General features: G+C 36.9%; 1 protein-coding gene across 1 annotated transcript in view; it reads right to left on the minus strand.

Annotated features, from left to right (window-relative positions):
* LSAMP (limbic system associated membrane protein) overlaps window positions 1-21883 on the minus strand; it is a 643487-nt gene that overhangs the window by 280217 nt on the left and 341387 nt on the right. The window contains exon 2 of the mRNA XM_060010684.1: window positions 13545-13777. Coding sequence (XP_059866667.1) covers window positions 13545-13777 — 233 coding nt within the window. The remainder of the gene's footprint in view (window positions 1-13544; window positions 13778-21883) is intronic.

The raw sequence follows: 21883 nt of genomic DNA on the forward strand, positions 1-21883 counted from the left end.
AAGGAAAATAAAATGTCACCAGAAGTTGCCGAAGAGAAATTTTGCTCTCTAAAAAATTTTATGAAAGCCTGTCCTTCCAATAATCATGAATTTATTATTTTAATTTATTATATAACGATTTTCCAGATATAATGCATGTACTCACACAATAAAATTTGAAAACTAAATAATATAATTTTACCTAAAAAAACAACATTCAAAGGCTTCCCTGGTGGCGCAGTGGTTGAGAGTCCGCCTGCCGATGCAGGGGACACGGGTTCGTGCCCCGGTCCGGGAAGATCCCACATGCCGCGGAGCGGCTGGGCCCATGAGCCATGGCCGCCGAGCCTACGCGTCCGGAGCCTGTGCTCCGCAACGGGAGAGGCCACAACAGTGAGAGGCCCATGTACAACAAAAAAAAACAACATTCGAAAAATTAATGTAAAAACTATTTTGGTATATTTCATTCTATCTTCTTTTCCAATGGATGTATGAATGCATATGCAGTTGTATATTTATTATAGTTTATAAAACAGAGGTTATAGATTATACTGTTTTGTAACCTGCCACTTCAATTAACCATACATTGCAAATATGTTTATTGTATAATAAAATGTTTTATAAATCATGTCTTATAAAGTATGATAGTTAATAGCTGCTTAGATGCATAAATCAGAATTTTTAGTTGGAAAAAACAGAAAACACCTCTGGCTGTCTTGTGCCTGTCATTGCAACTCGGAAGTGTGCGAAACCAGAATCATGCCCAAAAAGTTTTATGGGGCCGGGGGCATGACTGCTGGTGAATGTAAACACGAGGTGACACAGCTGTCACCACCACCAACATGGCCCTAGATCCAGGCCTTAGTGAAACATCAGTGATACGGCCATTCCTAGATAAACTCACTATGGATGCCACCAATTGCCTGAACAGATTCTCTTTGGTCCTGAGTTTCTTGTATCAATAACATCTATTAATAATTCTGAGCCTGGGGCAGGTGCAGTGGAGTTTCAAGGCCTGGATCTCATGACCAAGCCCCAGTTTTGAGGGTATTTGAATTTTATTTCAGCTTTTACTCTGGGTGGTAATGTCTGCATCCCAACAGTACTGAAAGGAGGGAAATTCCTAATCACAAGGAAGAGGTTTGAATGTTGGGCAGTTATTCTCATGACCATTATGATAGTATTTCTTCTTATGAAATGACCCCAATTTTACTTCCTCATTCCTTAATCTGAGTATTTCAGGTGTTTTCCAGAATTTATTTTAAAATATTGGATTGGCCAAAAAGTTCGTTCTGATTTTCCATAGCATGACAATCCCAAACGAACTTTTTGGCCAACCCAATAGTTCTGTGATGACCACTTTGTACAAAAATCCGTGTTTGCATTTCAGAGGATTTTCCTTCTACACATTCACAGATATGGAATTACTAGGTCAAACGATACAAATATAGTTAAAAATTTTGATAGACATCACTACATTACCCTAGCAAAGTTTCTACTAATTTACAACCTCAACAGGGAAATATCGAAGTGTCAGTTTTCCTACTGACTTGCCAATTCTGGCTAGCCACATTCTATCAACACTTTCCCAGTATTATTGGTTTAAAAATAATAATCTATTACTGTCTTACTTTACATTTCCTTGATTATTAGTGAGGTTTTACAGTTTTCCAGATGTTTGTTATTTTCAAGGATCCTTTTGTAAATTGCCTATTTATGTCCTTCAACAAATTTTAGTCATATTTTCTGTATTGATTTTTTTCCTCTTTATTGATCTGTTGAAATCTATTCATATACCAATGACATTAAGGTTTTATCTGTTACATATTTTGTTTCTAAATCGCTTTACTCCTCCTTTTAATTTTAGATATTTATATATGTATTTATTTGTTTTTTTCTTTATGCTTTTTTTTTTACTTGTTTTTATGCTGAGAAAGCTTTCCTCACTCTATTCAGATACATATTTATTGATGGCTCTTTTAGGCTTTTCCTTTATTTGATAGACATCCCTATATTCCCCTATGCAAAGTTTCCACTAATTTACACTCTCAACAGGGAGTTATAAAAGTGTCAGTTTTCCTTTTCCTTTATTTTCTGTTTTTAAATCTTTAAGGGATCTGGTATTAATTTACATGAGGGGTTGTTCAGTAAAAATATAATTTTATTTTTTCTTTAATTATTCAAAACCATCTGTTGAATAATCACACTTTCTCCATGATTTAAAAAAAACCTGGATCTAATGTATGGTATATGTGGTAGTGTTTTATGCATTTCATTTATATCCACAGACTTGGTCATTCTTAAATCAAAAATACACAGCTTTTGATAAGTTTAGCTTTACAAAATCTGTTAGTACCAGAAGTAGGTTAGAAGTCTTCCTGCCCCCAATAAAACAATTTTAAAAAGTGTATTGGCTATTTATGCTCACTTATTCTTTATAATTAATTTGATAAATTTAGCATAATTTCAATCAAAAATCCCTCAAAGTAATTTTTAGATATATAAAAATAATTATATTTATCTTGGGGAAAATTGTCATCTTCACATTATTTGTGTTGCCATTCAAGAATGAAGTATTTTCTTTCCATTAAAGCAACAACAAAAACAAAACAGACCAAAAAAAAAAAAAAAAACAAAAACAAACAAAAAAAACCCTTTCCTGCCAAGTAAAGTGATATCAATCTCTGCTTTTAGGTTCTCCATATTGTTTATTTAATTTATTCTTAAATGCTTTATACCGTTAAAGCTTTGTAAATGGGCATTTTATAGTATATTTTGTAAGTGCTTATTATAACCAAATATAAAAACTATTGATTTTACATGTTTCTTCAGATAACTGGACAACTTATCAAACTGCTATTAGTGCTAATATTTTTGGTCATTAATTTATGAGTGTTTTCTTAAGTTAGTAATCACTTTAGCTGGAAAAACAGTTAAGTTTCTTTTCTCCTTTCCCACAACTAAATCTTTTTATATTCTTTCTGCAGATTAGCTTTATTTTATTTTTTTTAATTAAGTTTTATTGGAGTATGGTTGCTTTACAATGTTGTGTTAGTTACAACTAAATATTTTTATTTTCTTGTCCCATTGCATTAAGCAGAACCTCCAGAATAATCTTAAATAATAATAATGATTGTTGGTATTCCTGCGTTATTCCTGAATTAATTACTGTTGAGGCTACCCATCTTTTTCCCATGTTAAAAAAGACATCCTCAGGGCTTCCCTGGTGGCGCAATGGTTGAGAGTCCACCTGCCGATGCAGGGGACATGGGTTCGTGTCCCGGTCCGGGAAGATCCCACATGCCGCGGAGCGGCTGGGCCCGCTGAGCCTGCGCGTCCGGAGTCTGTGCTCCGCAACGGGAGAGGCCACAACAGTGAGAGGCCCGCGTACCGCAAAAAGAAATTAAAAAAGACATCCTCTATAATTAGTTCACGAAATTTGTGAGTATTTAATAAAATCGAGAATAGAGACTGGTTGAATTATATCATATGCATTTTTGTTGGTTTTTGGGATTATCTCATGATTTTTCTTCTTTGACTGTTTGATGTAATATATTTTATTCATATACTTCTTTATAATGAATTATGCTTAGAAAAAATCCTGCTTGATTAGATAATATTTAATATAATTTTGAATTTTATTCACTAATATTTAATCCTGATACCTTAACTATTACTGTGTCTGTTTTTAGTTTTATTTTAAATTTATTTCAAATTTGCAGAAAAATTACAGGATCAATACAAAGTCCCATATACTCTTCACCCAGAGACTCTGTTCAAGTTTTCTCAATTGTCCCAATAAAGTCTTTCCTAGAAAAATGATCCAGTTTAAGATAACATATTATATCCAGTATCATATTATGATAAACTAGGGCATTTCTTCTGTCTCTTCTGAATTTCATGACCTTGACATTTATGAAGATTACAGGCAAGTCTTTCTATAGAACGTCCTTCCATTTGGGTGTGCCCAATGTTTTCTTATGCTTAGACTCAGGTTTTGATAGAAATATCACAGAAGTGATGCTGTATTCTGCTCATTGTATCCTATCGTTTGGCACACGATGCCAATTTGTCCCATTACTTGTAATGTTAACTTTGATGTCAGCTAGATTTCTCTACATTTTAGCCTTTTTAATTCTTTTTTTCCCTTTGTAATTTGTAATGAATACTTTGTGGGCAGCTACTTAGAGATTATGTAAAAATCTCAGTCCTCATTTCACTTTTACCTACTAGTTTTGGAATCCATTGATGTTTCTTGCCCGAATGAATTATTTCTGCAATTATTGCCAAATAATTTTCAATTCCATCATTCCTTCTACATTTATTAGTTGAAATTCTATTATAAGAAAGAGTTTTATATTCTCTTTATTTAATAACTATCATTTAATTTCTATTACTATCAATATTATAATGTATTGCTATCATTTATTTCAATACCCAAATTGTCCCCGAATTGGTCAGTGGAAGTCCATTTCAAGTTGGTTTCTGTGTACTTTGGACATACCTTATTTTTCTTTGAGGACTACCTTACTTTCTGGCACAAAGGATGCTCCAAACTCACATTGTTCCTTCCTCACCCCAGCCCTGGAATCATCTGTCTCTTCTAGTAGCCCTTGTTCCTTTTCGTAGAGAGTGATATTTTAAAACCAACATCTGGAGGATAGGTATGCTCATTGCTACTAGTGTGTAAGTGCTCTCAATGTGTGAAGCTAGGAAATATACATACACATTTAATCTATATTTCTTTCTTTCTATGTATCCATCTTCTATTAAAATTCAATGAATAAACACTTATAACTCCAGTTTCAATACAACACCACAGGGCTCATTTTAGCTTTCCCCTTTCTATATTTATACTTCTTTTCTCCAATAATAAGAAACCGGTTATCATTATCCTCAATATATTTACTAACTTGCTCAACTCTCTTAAATGTAGCCAAGGTCCTAACCCTCCACAACTGCCTCCCCACTCAGATGCCCTTCTTTTGTGGTCCCTGGGCATTCTAGTGGTTGTATCCCCTTAGAAACCCTCCTTGGATAGATCTTGGCACAGGTTGGGGCTGCTTTCCCACTGTACTACAGCTTGCATAATAGTTTTTTCACTAAAAAGAAGGAAGGGGGACTTATTGTCTTTTGCATATTTTATCTGTCACTGAGGCAGATCTAGGATTTGACAAATTTTAAAGAAAACTCAAATCATCTCATTGTCCAAAAATGTTACCTCTTTATAGCAAACTGAAAATGATGGAAGTACCCGTATATTGAAAAAATATATATATATGCCATCTTTCTTGACTTTTAGATATATGAATTCAAAAAATTGCCTTTAAGATTTTTAAGAGTACACAGGGTTTTTTGTTTTGCTTTTTGGGGGGTTCCTTTTGGTAATGTATAGAAAACATAAATGCTATAGATGATGATAATTTATGGTAGCTTACAGGACTATTTGAAAATATTTGAAAGAGTAGCTTTCCTTATCTTAATAGGTAAAATGTCTGTGTAAAAACTAGCACATCTGTGAGTAGCCACATAGATATCATGTAAATATAAGTAAAAATAACTGTGGCATAGACTGGATGTAGCTCAACGATCTAGCAGATGCAGATCCAATACAGAATAAATGCCGACTCCCAAATTCTTCCTAATCACCATCAAAATTCTGACCAGAAAGTATTAAAATCCTTATTGGTGTAATGATTCAAGAATATACCGAATCTTTGAATGCAGCTGAACATTCATTGGTCTGTGTCTTCCATTCATGGAGTCTGTGTTTTTACGCTGAGCCAGCTCTGGGTACTAAAATAACTTTGTCTGTCTTCTCTTATTTTTCTCATCTTCAAGAAAGACAAAATGTAGGTTAGAGCAGAAAGTATGAGGATGTTAATAGTGGATTTATTTTAATAACTAAAAGGTGGACTGCAGATACATATACAGAGCTTGGAGACTGCAATTAATTATGAGTGGGTGGGCTTGATTTAGACAAGACTTGAAGTCCTTCCTACAGGAGGACTATCAAATTATCAAATTAAAACTACATGAGGTAATATTCTCAAATATTTTAGCCCCAAAGTTTCACTTCTTCCCATTACATTGGCTGTCTGATTGCTGATGTGGACAGTGATGTCCTTAAAGTCTGAACCTGACCTATTAACAGCCAATCAAGAGGCTACTGTCTGAAAAGTTAAGCTGAAGAGCAGGAGAATTAGTAGACTTCAGCACGTAAAATCCAAACGAGAATTCCAGGTAATCAGTAAGATTCTCAATAATCAACAGAATTAACCCTCAGATAAAATCTAACTAAAGAAGGTTTTGAATTCTTTATTTCATTAGAACGTTTAATACATGTATAGAGCTCCAGGCTAAGTTGAATTGGAATGCAGTGGCAAACATTTTGTATGAAATTTTGTAGGCAATGTTAAGTTATTGAAAAAATAATCAATGCAACATGATGCTAATTAAGGAAGGAAAAGAAGAAGGATGGAAGGGAAGGGAGAACAAAGGAAATAATGAAAGAAGGAAAGAAGAAAGAGATTAAAAGGACAGCTGCTTGGAGTTCTGGGTAGTAGATTTTGGTCAGAATGAGGAATGTTTAATAGGATTACAAAATGCACCCAAGAATTTAAATCTTAGAAACAGTAAGTTCTAGACTAGTAATCATGAAAAAATTAAATGTTTCATAACATTTGAATTTTCAATTATTAAATAAAGAAGGAATCTACAGACAGCTATAAGCCAATATGAATATTATAGGATTAATGAGATACAGGAAATGTGGTGTTTTAAGTGTGGGAATTTGAAAAGAAAGACCCAGTGTGTTGTGTCTGGTCTTACGAGTCGACTTTCATATTTTTTCCCATAGTTATATTGGTTTAATTAAGGTAATTATGCAATACAGTTCCCTACAAGCAACGGAGAGATTCTCACAATCCATGTGTGTGATTTGAGTCAGAGTGATGAGAAAAAATTCTGGGATTCTATTTAATATTATAGTGAAATTTAACTATTAACTAAGAAATGCATTTCAAAAACTCCAAAATGCTTTCAAAAAATTATCTCCAATTTTAGTATATGCAGGTTAGGCCGTTTTGAAAACAATTGTTAGCCAAATTAGAATAGCATTAAAAGAGAGCAAAAGACCCAACATGGAAATTACCACTCTAGTATGGGTACCAGACTCAAGAATAATATGATAAAAAATTGAAAATACGATAAATGTTGTAAGGTATGGTAAATGAGATATTTAAAAATAAGATTCACATTAAAAAAAATATCATCATGTCAGGATGCCCACTGTATTCACATACACATGGAGATTCTTTTCCCCCCACAGGTGAATTCTACCATTTATTTATTTTTTTAACATCTTTAGTGGAGTATAATTGCTCTACAATGATGTGTTAGTTTCTGCTTTATAACAAAGTGAATCAGCTATAAATATACATATATCCCCATATCTCCTCCCTCTTGCGTCTCCCTCCCACCCTCTCTATCCCACTCCTCTAGGTGGTCACAAAGCACCGAGCTGATCTCCCTGTGCTATGTGGTTGTTTCCCACTAGCTGTCTGTTTTACGTTTGGTAGTGTATATATGTCCATGCCACTCTCTCACTTTGTCACAGCTTACCCTTCCCCCTCACCATGTCCTCAAATCCATTCTCTACGTCTGTGTGTTTATTCCTGTCCTGTCCCTAGGTTGTTCAGAACCTTTTTTTTTTTTTTTAGATTCCATATATATGTGTTAGCATATGGTATTTGTTTTTCTCTTTCTGACTTACTTCACTCTGTATGACAGACTCTAGGTCCATCCACCTCACTACAAATAACTCAATTTCGTTTCTTTTTATGGCTGAGTAATATTCCATTGCATATATATACGTGCCACATCTTCTTTATCCATTCCTCTGTCGATGGGCACTTAGGTTGCTTCCATGTCCTGGCTATTGTAAATAGAGCTGCAATGAACATTGTGGTACATGACTCTTTTTGAATTATGGTTTTCTCAGGGTATATGCCCAGTAGTGGGATTGCTGGGTCGTATGGTAATTCTATTTTTAGTGTTTTAAGGAACCTCCACACATGGAGATTCTTATTGTTACAGGTAAAAAGAATATTGGAGCCACTTCCCCCAGGGCTCAGGAAGCTGAGATTAATCTCTGTTTTCAATGAGTACACAGGTTTATTTTATTTTACTTTTAATTTTTCTATTACAAGGCCCTAGTACCTGCTTCGCAGAGTTTTAGATATAATTTGATGCCATGTCATATAGGAAAATGAGCAGGCAGGCAGCATCAAATCCGTCATTGATTGCTTAGATTTCTAGAACAGTAGTTCTTGGTTTTTCCACGTGTATCTGAATCACTTGCAGAGCATAATGTATTCACAAATTCTGGCTGCATTCCTAAGGCTTCTGATTCAATTGTTCTGAAAGTGGTTCTCAGGAATCAGCATTTTGAAAAGTATAATACACCAAACTATTGACTTTTTTTGCAGTTTATGTAAGGATCAGATGAAAAGAAATATTGCCTTAACACAAGTGCCTCCACCTGTGGCATGATCCAAAAAAAAGGCTATCATTGGAGGGTAACCTATGGAGAAGAAATGGACATTATTAATGGGAAAGATGCCAGAGGTATCTGTTTATTTTATTGAAGTTAAGGGTAATGTTTTCTCAGTCTTTGAGTTTAGAATCTGTAAAGGAGGTGGTGTAGGAACCAAAATATCTGGCTTTAGAAATGGGTCTCATCACTTATTAAGCATCTCAAATGAATGTGTATGTTTGAATAGACTTGGCTTCCACAGATGCAACAGTTACTATCACTAATCACAAGTGATCCCAAAGGTCATTATTGATTTGTGTATTTGCTGATGCAGAACTTTCACCTGTGTTCCTCGTGAGGCAGATGTTTGGAGATGTCATTCAGCTAAAGACTGAGTTTAGCGGACCATGCAGCATATTTATTTCAACACAGGTTATTTTGTGTGTAATGATCCTTTTGAATTGATAAAAAGAAAAAACAAAACCTTACTTTCTCTCTGAAACATAGTCACCAAAATAAGAGAGAAAATATTGGAGATGTTGAAAAGTCACTAATGTGGTGGGAATATGTAAAAAGGAAAGTAAGCTTCCAGGGGAAATGGGATGCAGGAGAAACGTGGGGGACAAACACTTAAACATTTATAAATTTGAGATTTTGGAAGTCTAGAGAAGTTTCATGTCTCAACCTTTTTTTTTTTTTTTTCAGCTTTGATACCTGAAAATTAACAGTTTGGGGAGAGGCGATTTTCTTTCCACGGGACTAGGCTAGGTAAGAAGCCATAGAGGGCCTAAGATGTTATCGTGAAAGTTAAGGTATTTATCAATCTACCTTTCCTGTCTCATGCCCAGGAAGATTAGTTTTAGGAATATTGGCGGGTGTAACACTTAACACTACCTGAAATTGAATGAAATTATGCAGGATTATTTCCCCAGATATTCTTAAGGTACATACTTCTTTTAAAGTAGTGGTTCTCTAAGTATGGTCCCTGTCACAGCAGCATCAGTATCGGCTGGGAATGTGTTAAAAGTGCAAATTATCAGGCCCTACCCCCAGAGCTACTTAGTCAGAAATTCTGGGATGGGGGAGAGCCACCAAATCTAAAATGGAATTTTACAAAAACCCTCGATGTGTTGCTGATGCATGCTGTCCTCAGACATCCTTAATAAATGTAGCTAAAAACTTAAAGGTGATGCTGGTCAAAGAAGCCCTTTAAAATCTTAAAGAAGTAAAGTGAAAGACTGGATGCTAAGGAAAAGGAAAACTGAAGAAAATGGACTGGACAGGGACCTGAATAACAGCAAAAGAGCCTTCTGCAAGGGTAACAGGCAATGGGTGGAAGGAGTTGTTAGACTCTGGGCAGCACCTCGGGCAAAAGCAAGCCTCATGAGAGATACTCAAGCAGCAGCAGCAGCGTGGTTGTTGGCAGTGGTTATCATCATCATCAACATCAGCACCACCACCACCACCACCACCATCATCATCACCATCACCATCACCATCATCATCTTATTGGGTGAGAGCTCATGATCTCCAGACACTGGGCTAGGGGCTCACATAATCATGTAATTTAATCCTTACAATTCATTAAGGAGGGTTTAAAATTTTAATTTTATCTCTATTTTACATAGGACAAAACGGAGCCTTAGAGAAATCAAGTGGTTTACCCCAAAATTTATTTAAGTAGCAAGAAGGAAAACCGAGATTTGAAGCCTGCTTTCTTAACTGCTGTTCTTTAGGAATATCTCACAGCATCTCTGAGCTAAAGGTGGCCTCACCAATGGGCAAAGAAAAAGAATACAGTATTTATTTAATGATTAGTTAAGTGGGAGTTGCAGAAACCATGTATGCTGAGCAAGGAAGAACTTGAAAAATTCAAAAGACCCTTATATTCTGAAGGAAGGTGCTGTGGAATTGGAGGAAAGAAGAATGGCAGCATCTTTGATGTGGTGAAAACACGTAGAGTTGAGGCACAGAGTAGGAAGCAGTGTGAACAAGCAGCATGAAGGGGTGGACCAACTGACATAATCACAAAGTTGACTGTCCTAAGGGGAAGCGAATCAGCCATCTGGCATGAAATATCAAATGCCAGCATCCATATAATTGTCCAAAAAATCCCCCTTCATAACTCAGGCTTAAGGAGGAGACAACCTTTCTTTATCGCCCTTACAAGAACAAGCTTTGTTGCTCATTTTTCTTTTAAAGCAATATGGTTAAAAAGAAAACACTATAATATCTTGAATCAAACAGATGTGGGTTTGAAACTCTTTCGTAAGCCAACAGGCAGCCTTGGACACTCCTTATGATTTCTGAACTTCAACTTTTTCATATTTACAATAAAGTTATTAACACCCACTTAATAATAATATTATTAGAATCAAACGAGATAATGAATGAACAGTACCTGGTATTTTATAGGTCCTTCTCCATCCCTTAATATTTAGTTAAATTTAATAACTTAATATTAAGTTAAATTTAAGTTAATTTCACTTGTGCTGACATGGTATGAAGGTATAAGCAGTATGATCTAACCTAGTTCTAGCTCTAACTCTCAAGATGGCTGTGTTTGTAGCTATAAAAGTGCTACATGCATAAGAAAACAGGAGGAAGGGCTTTGGGCATTTGGTGCTAAGAGCTCAGACAAATATAAATCTGGTAGTTCTTAAAAAGTCACAGCAAAAAAATTTCCATTCCAGTAGAAAGTGCTTCAAATTTGATTCCTGGTCTGCTTGGCTCCAAACTAACTCCCTGAACTCTCTGTGTGATCTGCAGCCACTAACCTAAATCTAATTAACTTCTGTTTCCTCATCTAGAAACCAAGGAATGTAATACTCAGATTGTCCAATGTTATTCAATATAGGACAATACACGTTCTCTAGTAGCTTTCCAATAATATTAAAGCCTGTGAAGGTAAGGGGCCTTAAGTAAACTAGTTATCTCCCTTCCCTCTGCCATTAAATGAGATAGAACTTCTTTTGTTTTGAGGTGTGTGTGAATGTGTGTGTGTGTGTGTGTGTGTGTGTGCGCGCTTGTGTTTTGAGGGAGCTGATAAATTAACCCATTTACATATGTACACATCAGTAGTTATGTTTACACACTTAAATGGGCTGCCTGATATCCAAACCCTGGTGTCTCTTATTAAAGAAACTCAAGTGCTCTCCACTAAACTACAAGGAAAGCATTCTATGCTTTGACTGTGATAGGAACCTTGCAAGTTAGTAGACATGGCTTTTTTTTTTTTTTTTTTTTTTTTGTGGTACGCGGGCCTCTCACTGTTGCGGCCTCTGCCGTTGTGGAGCACAGGCTCCGGACGCGCAGGCTCAGCGGCCATGGCTCACGGGCCCAGCCGCTCCGCGGCATGTGGGATCTTCCCGGACCGGGGCACGAACCCATGTCCCCTGCATTGGCAGGCAGACTCTCAACCACTGCGCCACCAGGGAAGCCCTAGACATGCCTTTTACAAGCAATAAAATGAAGCTGTCAGCCATCGCAAATGTACCAAGATAGCGCTCACATGACTAAACCGCCACTGCACCAGACAGTCTCTGATGTATTTTACTCCAGTTTCCATTAGCAGAGAGGCTGCCTAAAATCATAATAAGGCCGCAGACACCCTAAAATACACCACCAGACGTGGACCTGCCCACCAGAAAGACAAGATCCAGCCTCATGCACCAGAACACAGGCACTAGTCCGCTCCACCAGGAAGCCTACACAACCCACTGAACCAACCTTAGCCACTGGAGACAGACACCAAAAACAACGGGAACTACGAATCTGCAGCCTGCGAAAAGGAGACCCCAAACACAGTAAGTTAAGCAAAATGAGAAGACAGAGAGACACACAGCAGATGAAGGAGCAAGGCATAGACCCACCAGACCTAACAAATGCAGAGGAAATAGGCAGTCTACCTGAAAAAGAATTCAGATTAATGATAGTAAAGATGATCCTAAATCTTGGAAATAGAATAGAGAAAATACAAGAAACGTTTAACAAGGACCGAGAAGAACTAAAGAGCAAACAAACAGTTTCAATCTATTAATCAGAGGAGTTGGGAGAGCAATGATTTAAATGCTGCAATAATCAATTCCGTAACACATTAATAGAAGCTACAGTCAAACTTTGCCATACAACTGACTGCATTGGAATCTTGACAGGAGCCCTAGGGCCATGCCTAATTTGCATTAAATTTACATAAAATTGTACATCAAGAATACATTAACACAGCCCTAATATTTGTTAGTGCTGAGATCCTTCCTGATAGATGCATTGAAACTGCTGGTAGTTTGACTCCACTTGCAATAAAATTGTGCAGCTGATCAGCTTCGTTCTCATTCTGCTATTATGGGGAAAGGGACCCAAGAGAGCTATAGTTTGGGGGCTTGCATATGCCATTTAGGATTTTCATCCTGTAAAACCATGACTCAGATGTGCCCTTGGAAACCCCAATCTGGAAGCAGATTATCCCTGATGACTTTGCAGATCCCCATCACTGCACTTGCTCACAAATAACTTGCCATTAAATGGAGATACAAACTACAAAGAAAGCTAGTCAGCTGAAAGGATGTCAAGGCTTCTGGAAATTTTTATTTTTCCAAATAACATTTACTATCATTAAAACAGATCATTAGTGATATTCTTTAGACTGAGGACAGATAAAAATCAAATCTTCAGCAAAAGCATCCAGTACCTAACAGTATAATAAAGTGCACTTCACATGGTTCTGAGCAGTCTGTGTGTTTTGTGTCCCTGTGGACACAGCTGTGGCCTTTGCTGTGTGTTTTTATATTCAGGGCTAAAAGAAAATATTCTCACCAAGGATATTGGCTCACAGTGGCAAGACTTCTCTTTCTATATCCTCCTTAGTTCTCTCATTTGAAGTCTATCCTTTTGGAGAGAACATACATACTGAAGTGCCGTAACGCATTTGGAAGTATTCTTTTATTTCAGAAAGGATTATTCGAGTATTTGTATGTTATGATTATTTTCTGCCTCACCTCTCCTTTACCACATTTTTCTTATTTTGTCTTACCTTGCACGATCAAGTAAACTTGGGAGGTCTTGGGCTCATGCTGTGTCTGCACTGAGCAAGTGTAGGAACCCTCATCGTAGACATCCACCTTCTGGATTCGGAGGCTGTATTCCAGAGAATGGCGTTTCTCCAGCTCAACCCGGGGGTCCAGAGACCACTTGTCGTGCCCAGCAAAAATGATGCCAGAACGGTTCAACCAGGCCACCTTCGAGTTCTTATCTTCTACAACACACCTGGTAAAGTAGAATAACAACATTAGAGCCTTAGCCATACACGGATCTGCATTCATTCTCTATGCAATTTGATTCAACAGGGCCAATCAAGAGAAATAATTATGTGCAGGATGAATCCTGGCTATGCCATTTCTTAGGGTCCTAAATACTGTCGCTATTTCTCCTTTAAGATCTAATTACCATCCAATGGATGGATGCCATTATATTATACCCAGTGTGGCAATAAACAATCAGTACGAGTAATGCAGGAAAATAGAGTTAAATGGATATTGACTTCCCACTGGATTATCTTCTTCTCGTCTAGGAGAAGGTCATTCACACAGAACTCCATTTGTTTAAATAACTTTGAGAAATAGACAATTGATCATGTGGCATATTTACTCAGTTTTGAACTGCATTTATTCTTTCATTAGTATTTCCTAAAGGCTTCTGATCCTTCCAAGTTTGGAATGCCCACTGCCAGGAGTGAGAAGCATGTGAGCAGGTCCAAGGGTAAGTAGATAGGAATTGTATCAAGAAAATCAAAGCTAGTATCATCTTGCCTAAGTCTGGTTCCATCTGCTGAGGGCAGTAGGTTGCCTGCTGGCAAGACAGCTTGCTACCAGCATTTCTGGCACAATAGAATGAATTCAATCGTTTATCGTGGATGAAAAAACTAATTTTGTAGTTCTTATTCCAAGAAACATGAAGGAAAAAATGTTTATTTGAATAACTACTTATTTTAGAAACCTAAAAGGGTTTAATGGAGAAAACCATACTCCTTCAATTCTAGCAAGAATCTGGAAATGGAAAAATCAAGCAAAAACTTCTCTTTGTATCCCTTTGGCAAGATTTATGTATGCCTCACGGGCAGATTATCTCAGACCCTGTTCACAGCTGCACAGCCAGCTGCTCAGTACTCTGGGGCATGAGGGATGGACAGAAGGAGCCAGGAGCATGACAGCAGAACAATCAAAGCACCATGTTCCCCTGTATTTTCCAAACCAAGTCCAATCCAAGTTTCCTCTCAAGTCTAAACAGTCATGCATGCACAGGAAGTTGATGCGTGATCCACAGGTTGACCACTGTAAAGACATAGAGGCCAACTCATCTCTCTTAGAAGAAGGAGAAATGACGAATCTTTTAAAAATACCTCACCCATGGTACAAAAGGCCTTCTTATTCCATTATTTTTGGGTGAATTGCATATTTTAGTAAACATGAGAATTTTATTTAATTACTTGGGTGCCATGATATAAAGGTCTTTCTTTTCTTCTCCACCTATTTCTTTTCAAAAACATAGGTGGATTAAGGTATCATTTAGTATCTCCAATATGTGTTTTTCTACCATGCAGCTATTATTGAGATTAATTATGTGTGATAATTTAAAACTCCTCTAAATAGGAGGGCAAAGCTAACTTTACGGATGCTTGTTGCTTCTCTCCAGACTCAATTTTACTTTTCCTCTTCTATTCTTTGGTGGCATCATGTCTCTGTCCTTGGTGGTATTTGCGGCACTTCTCAACTTAGACCCAGTTATGAATCAATTAATAGATTATTTGCTGTCTTCTTCTAGATCATAAATAAAGTTGTTGATGTAGGTCTCCTATGTTTTTCTTTTCTACTGAGAAAATGGAAATTCCTCTCCGTAAAAGCATTTTAAGTCTTCTATCACGTTTATCCTTGCATTTTTTTTTACCATCTACACAGCACAACACAGCAGTAACTAGGTATGCTATTGCACAGAGGTGAACCTTGAATGCTGTTTAGCCTGCAATAAGGCTCTAACATGTTCATCCTGAAAAAAATATAATATATTTTACATAAATATAGCCTATATATCAAATAAAGAGAGATTTTGTCTTATTCATTATGGTACCTCTAAACACTAATCTGCTGTAAAATAGACCCTGGTAAATGCCTGTCATATAAACTAACAGTGTCATATATGCAGAAATAGGACATATGGTTACCTATATTCCACCTCCCGTCCCAACTCCTTACAGCATCCACTAATGAACTGGGCAAATTTCCTTATCAGTATAAGGTAGAGTTTCTAAATTGAATCTTTAGGGTCCTTTGGACACTTTAGCAATTTTTGTCTCTGGAAAAGTTGTAATTATCACATAGATCATTATTCGGAGTTATTCTCTGAGAGAGTTCAGGACTATCTTATGTAAAGAAGCAATTGACTATTTCAGCAAAATTGTCAGACCCATAAAAATGCATGTACCAAAACAATACGTAATGTGGAAATTTTGCTGTGATAATCTACATGACATCTTATTTTACATTGTGTTTCATTCATATTTATTTTTTGTAATTTCTCTTTTACTTCCAAATAAGTGAAAGGTACCCTAGAATATATACATACACACATACACTCACACTTTTTGCTAACTCCACACAATTAGCCAACTCCAAGCACCAGAGCACAATGTAGTATTTTTCAAAAGGAAACCATTCCTCCAGATATTTAAAGCCTCTTTTTTAAAGTAGTTAATAGTTCAGAGTATAAACTATATAAACTAGAAAATAATCTTTCTACAACATGGCTAGAACATTCATACTGAAAAATGAGCAAAAAGTCTCACAATTTCAGAATTAATTTAACGTTAAAAATGTTTAAATCTTGATTTAAGGTGGCAACTATTTTAAACCATAAGAAGTGCACATAAGAAAAAAGATGGTCAAAGTATAGTCTCAATTACACAAAAGTGTAGCACTTTTGTTTGTTAAACGAAAACAACCAGTCATATAGGGTAGTCACAGCTGTCTAGCTATTCGAAAATGAGGAAATGAGGCAGACCCAGGTTCCAGCATGCACTGACTGGCCAATAAGCATCATGAGCTTGCATCTAGAAGGTAAGTGGCTTAAATGTGCATTAGGCATGCCTGTGGAGTCAATGAGAATTCTCATGCCCCACCATCGTAAGATGGTAATGAATTATCCCTCACCCACAATGCTGCTTCAGTACCAGACATACTAGTTCAAAACTAAATACCTAGTGACTTTATCTTCAAAGTCAGCTTTGGCCAAAGCAGGGAAAGGATAAAGAGATAAATTTTTAAAATCTGTATTGTTATGTGTTGTTTGGATTTAACAGAATCCCGAGCTTTCCTTCAGGAGCTCAGGGTAGGCAAATCATTCCAGGATTTAGAAAGGACTACATGGTAAAGAGAGTCGGTGTTGGTGCCAAGAGGAGAGGGCGGAGAATGACCGTTCACTCTAGGTGGGATTTCTGGCAGGCAGCTGAGGACATGGGGATATAATACAAAGTGTCACCTCTCCAGGAAATCTCCTCTGATTAGTGTCCCATTCTTTTACTTGGGTCCTTCTTAATGAGCCCATTGTACTCCACACTGAATTAGTTATCTGTACTTATCTTTCCTCATAAGTTTATTAATGAGAGTGACCCTCAAAAATTCACCTATGGAACCTTAATGGGGCCAACAGCATAATCCACCGTGTTCACAGTAGGCACTCGCTGAAATGTGGAATAAATCAACTGAATTCAAACGACTATTAGATCAATTATCAAATATTTGTTAATTATCTAATAGGTGCAGGATAGGTGATAACTATTTTAACTTTTCTTAAGTAATGATTAAAATTATCAGACACATAAGGAAAATTTAAAGAGAATTATTGAGTGTGACATTAACATGAAATCAAAGGAGAGAAAAAATTGTTCCCAGTGAAGAAAGATCATTCCTGGGAATTAAATAATCTATATCACACATGAAAAACAGTGAAAAGACGTGTAAAGCACTAGATAAACATTTAGTGAGTTGTCCACTTTAACCATGAACCCACAAATATCAGGTGGGTTACTTGCCTTAACCATGAAGCTATGATTTTTTTTAAAAAATCAGCTTTAAAAACATAACAGGAAAGTCAAGCAAACAAACTTCTAACTTCCCTGTTCAGTATGTCTGAATCCATAAAACGGTCACAAAAAATCAATGCACCCATAAAAATCCCAAGCATTGGACCTCAGTGAGTACTTCACACCAAGTACATTACGCACACTTATACAAATATGTACATTGACAATCCCACTCATACTGCATTAAGTCTGGGGATTATGCTTCCAAAATGATTAATATAATTGAAGGCATAAAAGAAATGCTAAATTTGGTGTGTACCAATAGATAGCTTAATCGCATACTTACTGACAGTGTATCCTTGATGTAAGTGATACACAGCTAACAGATATTAATCCTGTTCAACTGCTACTAGATACATCTCATTTTTAACAAGCATTACTGGCTGCTAAAAATGGAACAAGTTAGTATTAAAATTTATCCAAACTTTCCTCTGCTTCTTAAGAGTATAATCTGGTATTTATTCACGAATAACAAATAAATACATTTTGCTTAGTTTCTCACCAGCTATCTATCTTCATACTTTTTAATTATAAGGACTGGGGAAAGTGTAACTGGATGCGTGAGAGATTTGTTTCTTCAATTAAGAAAGAACAGTTAGATGACTGGTTCTCAACTGGGGGCAATCTGTACTTCCAGATGGTATTTGGCAATATCTGAAGACATTTTTTGAAAGTCACAACTGGAAATGGGAGGTTGCCACTGGCATCTGGTGGGTAGAGGCCAAGGATGCTGTTAAACATCCTACAATGCAAAGGACAGCCCAACAACAAAGACATATCTCATTTAAAATGTTGGCAGGTTTGAAGTTGAAAACCCCGAGTTAGACCTTGGTCTCTTGGTTTAAATATCTGGAAGCACAGGTCAAACATCTACAGTGCAATACTGTTTTTTCATAAGCATATGCTTCTTAATTTATAAGCACTCAATTGCCACCAGCAAAGTCCTTGAGTTATAAGTTCATGACACAGACACTGCAATGAAGTCTACTGGTACCCTGTTTGTAAGTTAGTAGTTAATGAATCATGCCCCTTTGTTGTGTTTTAGAATCTGAATTATATAACACTATACTCTTGTACATTGTTAATAGTACAGGAGAAAGCTATAACTTAGTTCCTTCCTAAATTAATGCGGAGAAATCATTTAACCTTAGTGTTTTGGGTTTATTCCCCATGTATAAAAATGGGTCAGTAATACTTAGGACAGGTAAGGGACAATCAACTCAGTTGGGGCAAATTTGACTTTTTAAGGAAATAATTAGCCTTTATTCATAGAAAAGCTATTTTTTTTAAAATTAACTTTTACTATTTTTTTCACATTTGTGATTCTCCCTCTTTTGTAAGATGTGGATTGATTCAAGATATGGACGGGAAGGAAGTCTTCAGGAGTGTGTTGACCCGTTATTTTGATGCTTTTTGCTTTATATCTTTAACCCTACAAATAAAACCCTTAGTGAATCAACAAAACTAACAGAGACTCATTTCCCTCTAGAAGGAAAGACACTTGGTCTGGAAATTAATGCGGTGCATTCCCGGCATTAAAGCGTGGCATCAGGAAACGTTCTAAGCAGAGGATGCAGTAAATAATCAGAAATATCCCAAATTCTTCTGAGTCAAAAGTCGTTAGTCTGACATAATCATATTATTTTAAGTATAATGAAGTCTAGCAACACATATGCAAACACATTAAAAAGCACCAAATTAGTTAAAAGCCAAATTTAAAGAATTTTGAATCATCAAACATTTTGGATCATCTCTGCTTTATTACCATGTTCTAAGATTAAACTCAGAAAGAAATAAGAGAATTGTGGGGCTTCACTGCTGACCCTCAGGCACTCCTGCTTCCCTTTCCTGCAAGCAGAAGTTTCAGTTTTCTAGCTGCCTTGCTCCCATCTCTGCTTCTTTTCAGACTTGACTTCTGCCTTTGACCATTGCCTGTTCTCTTGGCCTCGTTCTCTTAGCCCTGTGCATGTCTGCTCTCTTAAACTTCTTTAAGTAGAAACTGATCCTAGGCTCATGATGGTTTATTTTCCTAGATTCATCCTGAATTTTAGTCCAAGTAACACCATTTAACAATGAAAGCATCTATATGATAGGATAATCTCCCCCACCATAGGTCCTTTGTATACATTCATGTACAAGCCCCTGATGTACACACAGTAGTGATGGATGTTCAAAAGGGCGAGAACACAGAGGTAGTAAGGCACAGGAATCCGATTCATGTGAATCTATTGATGGTCACTATGATTCAGTAATCTGCATAGTATTGATGGCATGTTAGGGTAAAAGACATACACTGTTTAGTTCCTGAAGGTAACTGACTTTGGTTCTGACCTTCAGTCTATTTCCTGTTGGAAAACAGGTAAGTCATTTAGTCTTTCTGTATCTTAGTTTTTTCATAAATAAAATGAGGCTAATGATACTTTCCCCAGCCTCTCAGAACAAATCTTAGCATAGTTCTATGAATAAAATGACGTGATGTACATTGAAACATTTCATAAGATGTAAAACAATATCTATGCTTATACTCTCCCATGGTAGAATATGGTAGATAAAAAGGAAATAGTCATATACAGGGATAGCTATAAGGAAAATAGTGATTTATTCAAATCATTCAAAAACTTTATCTCTGTATAGAATGACATCCACTAAATATGTATCAGATCAACCATGTATTTCTTTGAATTCTCAATTTGCATTAGTCATTTGCATGTGCTATATGGACAAAGCACCCTTTCTGTGACTGGGTTACTACCTGTTAGAATAATTCATCATCTATATGAGCAAAAAAAACAAAAACCAAAAAATCCACAGTGGCAAACAGTAAAGCCAGGACAGTCTGTGTCATTCATGGAGTACTGTGTCAATCGTGAAATAAAAAGTACTCCCTAGGGCTTCCCTGGTGGCGCAGTGGTTGAGAGTCCGCCTGCTGATGCAGAGGACACGGGTTCGTGCCCCGGTCCGGGAAGATCCCACATGCCGCGGAGCGGCTGGGCCCGTGAGCCATGGCCGCTGAGCCTGCGCGTCCGGAGCCTGTGTTCCGCAACGGGAGAGGCCACAACAGTGAGAGGCCCGCGTACTGCAAAAAAGAAAAAAAAAAAGTACTCCCTAGACAGGCTTTTTGTCTCTTATTATCACTAGGGAGCACGTTGTCCAGCTATATATGCCTTCTCATATATGCATATGTATGATGTATGTATTGCTGTATTTTCAGGTTCATATTCTTGAAGGAGCATAAACACATATTCCATGCAGATGGTGCAGGTGAGGAGAGGGGCAAGTAGAGGAGAAGCAGAACTACCAAATTAAGGGTTAAGTACATCTCAAAGGTCAATTCTAGGACAATCTGTGCTTCTCTGGTTGCCACATCAACTGTATCATCTCTACATTTACAAAGAAAATGAAAAAGAGAAAGACAAAAATTCTAAAAGGAAAATTTGAAACTGGGACCGGGAGAAAACTGATTTCTAGCCCAGTCACAGCTGGAGTTCCGATCAGTCCCAGGAGTATTTATAAGAGGTTGGAAACGGCTCTTCTAGGTTCTTTTGAAGAGTCTTGGTCCCTTTAGAAAATAACTCAACACCCTAATCACACCATAACTCAAGATTCCTCATTTTCTTGTCAGTGGTGGGGTGGAAAAGCCATGAATTCTGCAGTTTAATAGCTTTAGGCAAGTTGCTTAGCGAGAAATGTAGCTTGGTGGGTGGTTACAAGTTTAGGCTGAGAAGCCAGTTTCCTGCTCTGCATTCTAGCTCCATCACATACTTACTCTGTGATCTTGGGACACTTGCTTAACCTCTCTGGGCCTGGGTTTTCTCATCTGCAAAATGAAAACTTCATTTTCATTCAACTACCCAGTTGTAATGTTTAAATGGGTTAATTTTAAACATATAGAGCAGTGCCTGGCCCTAAATGGGTGCACAATTACTGAAGAGCTTCAGTGTTTTTCTTCAGCAAAACAGGAATAATTACTACTTATCATATGATTGTGATTATTAAACAGGCTAAAGTATTAAGAGTACCCAGTGAGCTTTGGAAGAGCCTAATAAATTTTTGTGCCCATTACTTTTCATAATTTGAATCTTGGACATTTGTTCTGTAGAAATCCCATTTGGGGGCTAAATTCAGCAATCTCCAGATATTGTTGTTTAATTCAGTTTCTTGCTTAATAACAGGTATGTCAAGGGAAACCACCTTTTAGGGCCCTAGGTTCTCTTGTGTCTGGTCCCTCCGGGCAATAG

This window comes from Delphinus delphis, chromosome 4 (genome assembly GCF_949987515.2).
Source record: "Delphinus delphis chromosome 4, mDelDel1.2, whole genome shotgun sequence".
NCBI lineage: Eukaryota > Metazoa > Chordata > Mammalia > Artiodactyla > Delphinidae > Delphinus > Delphinus delphis.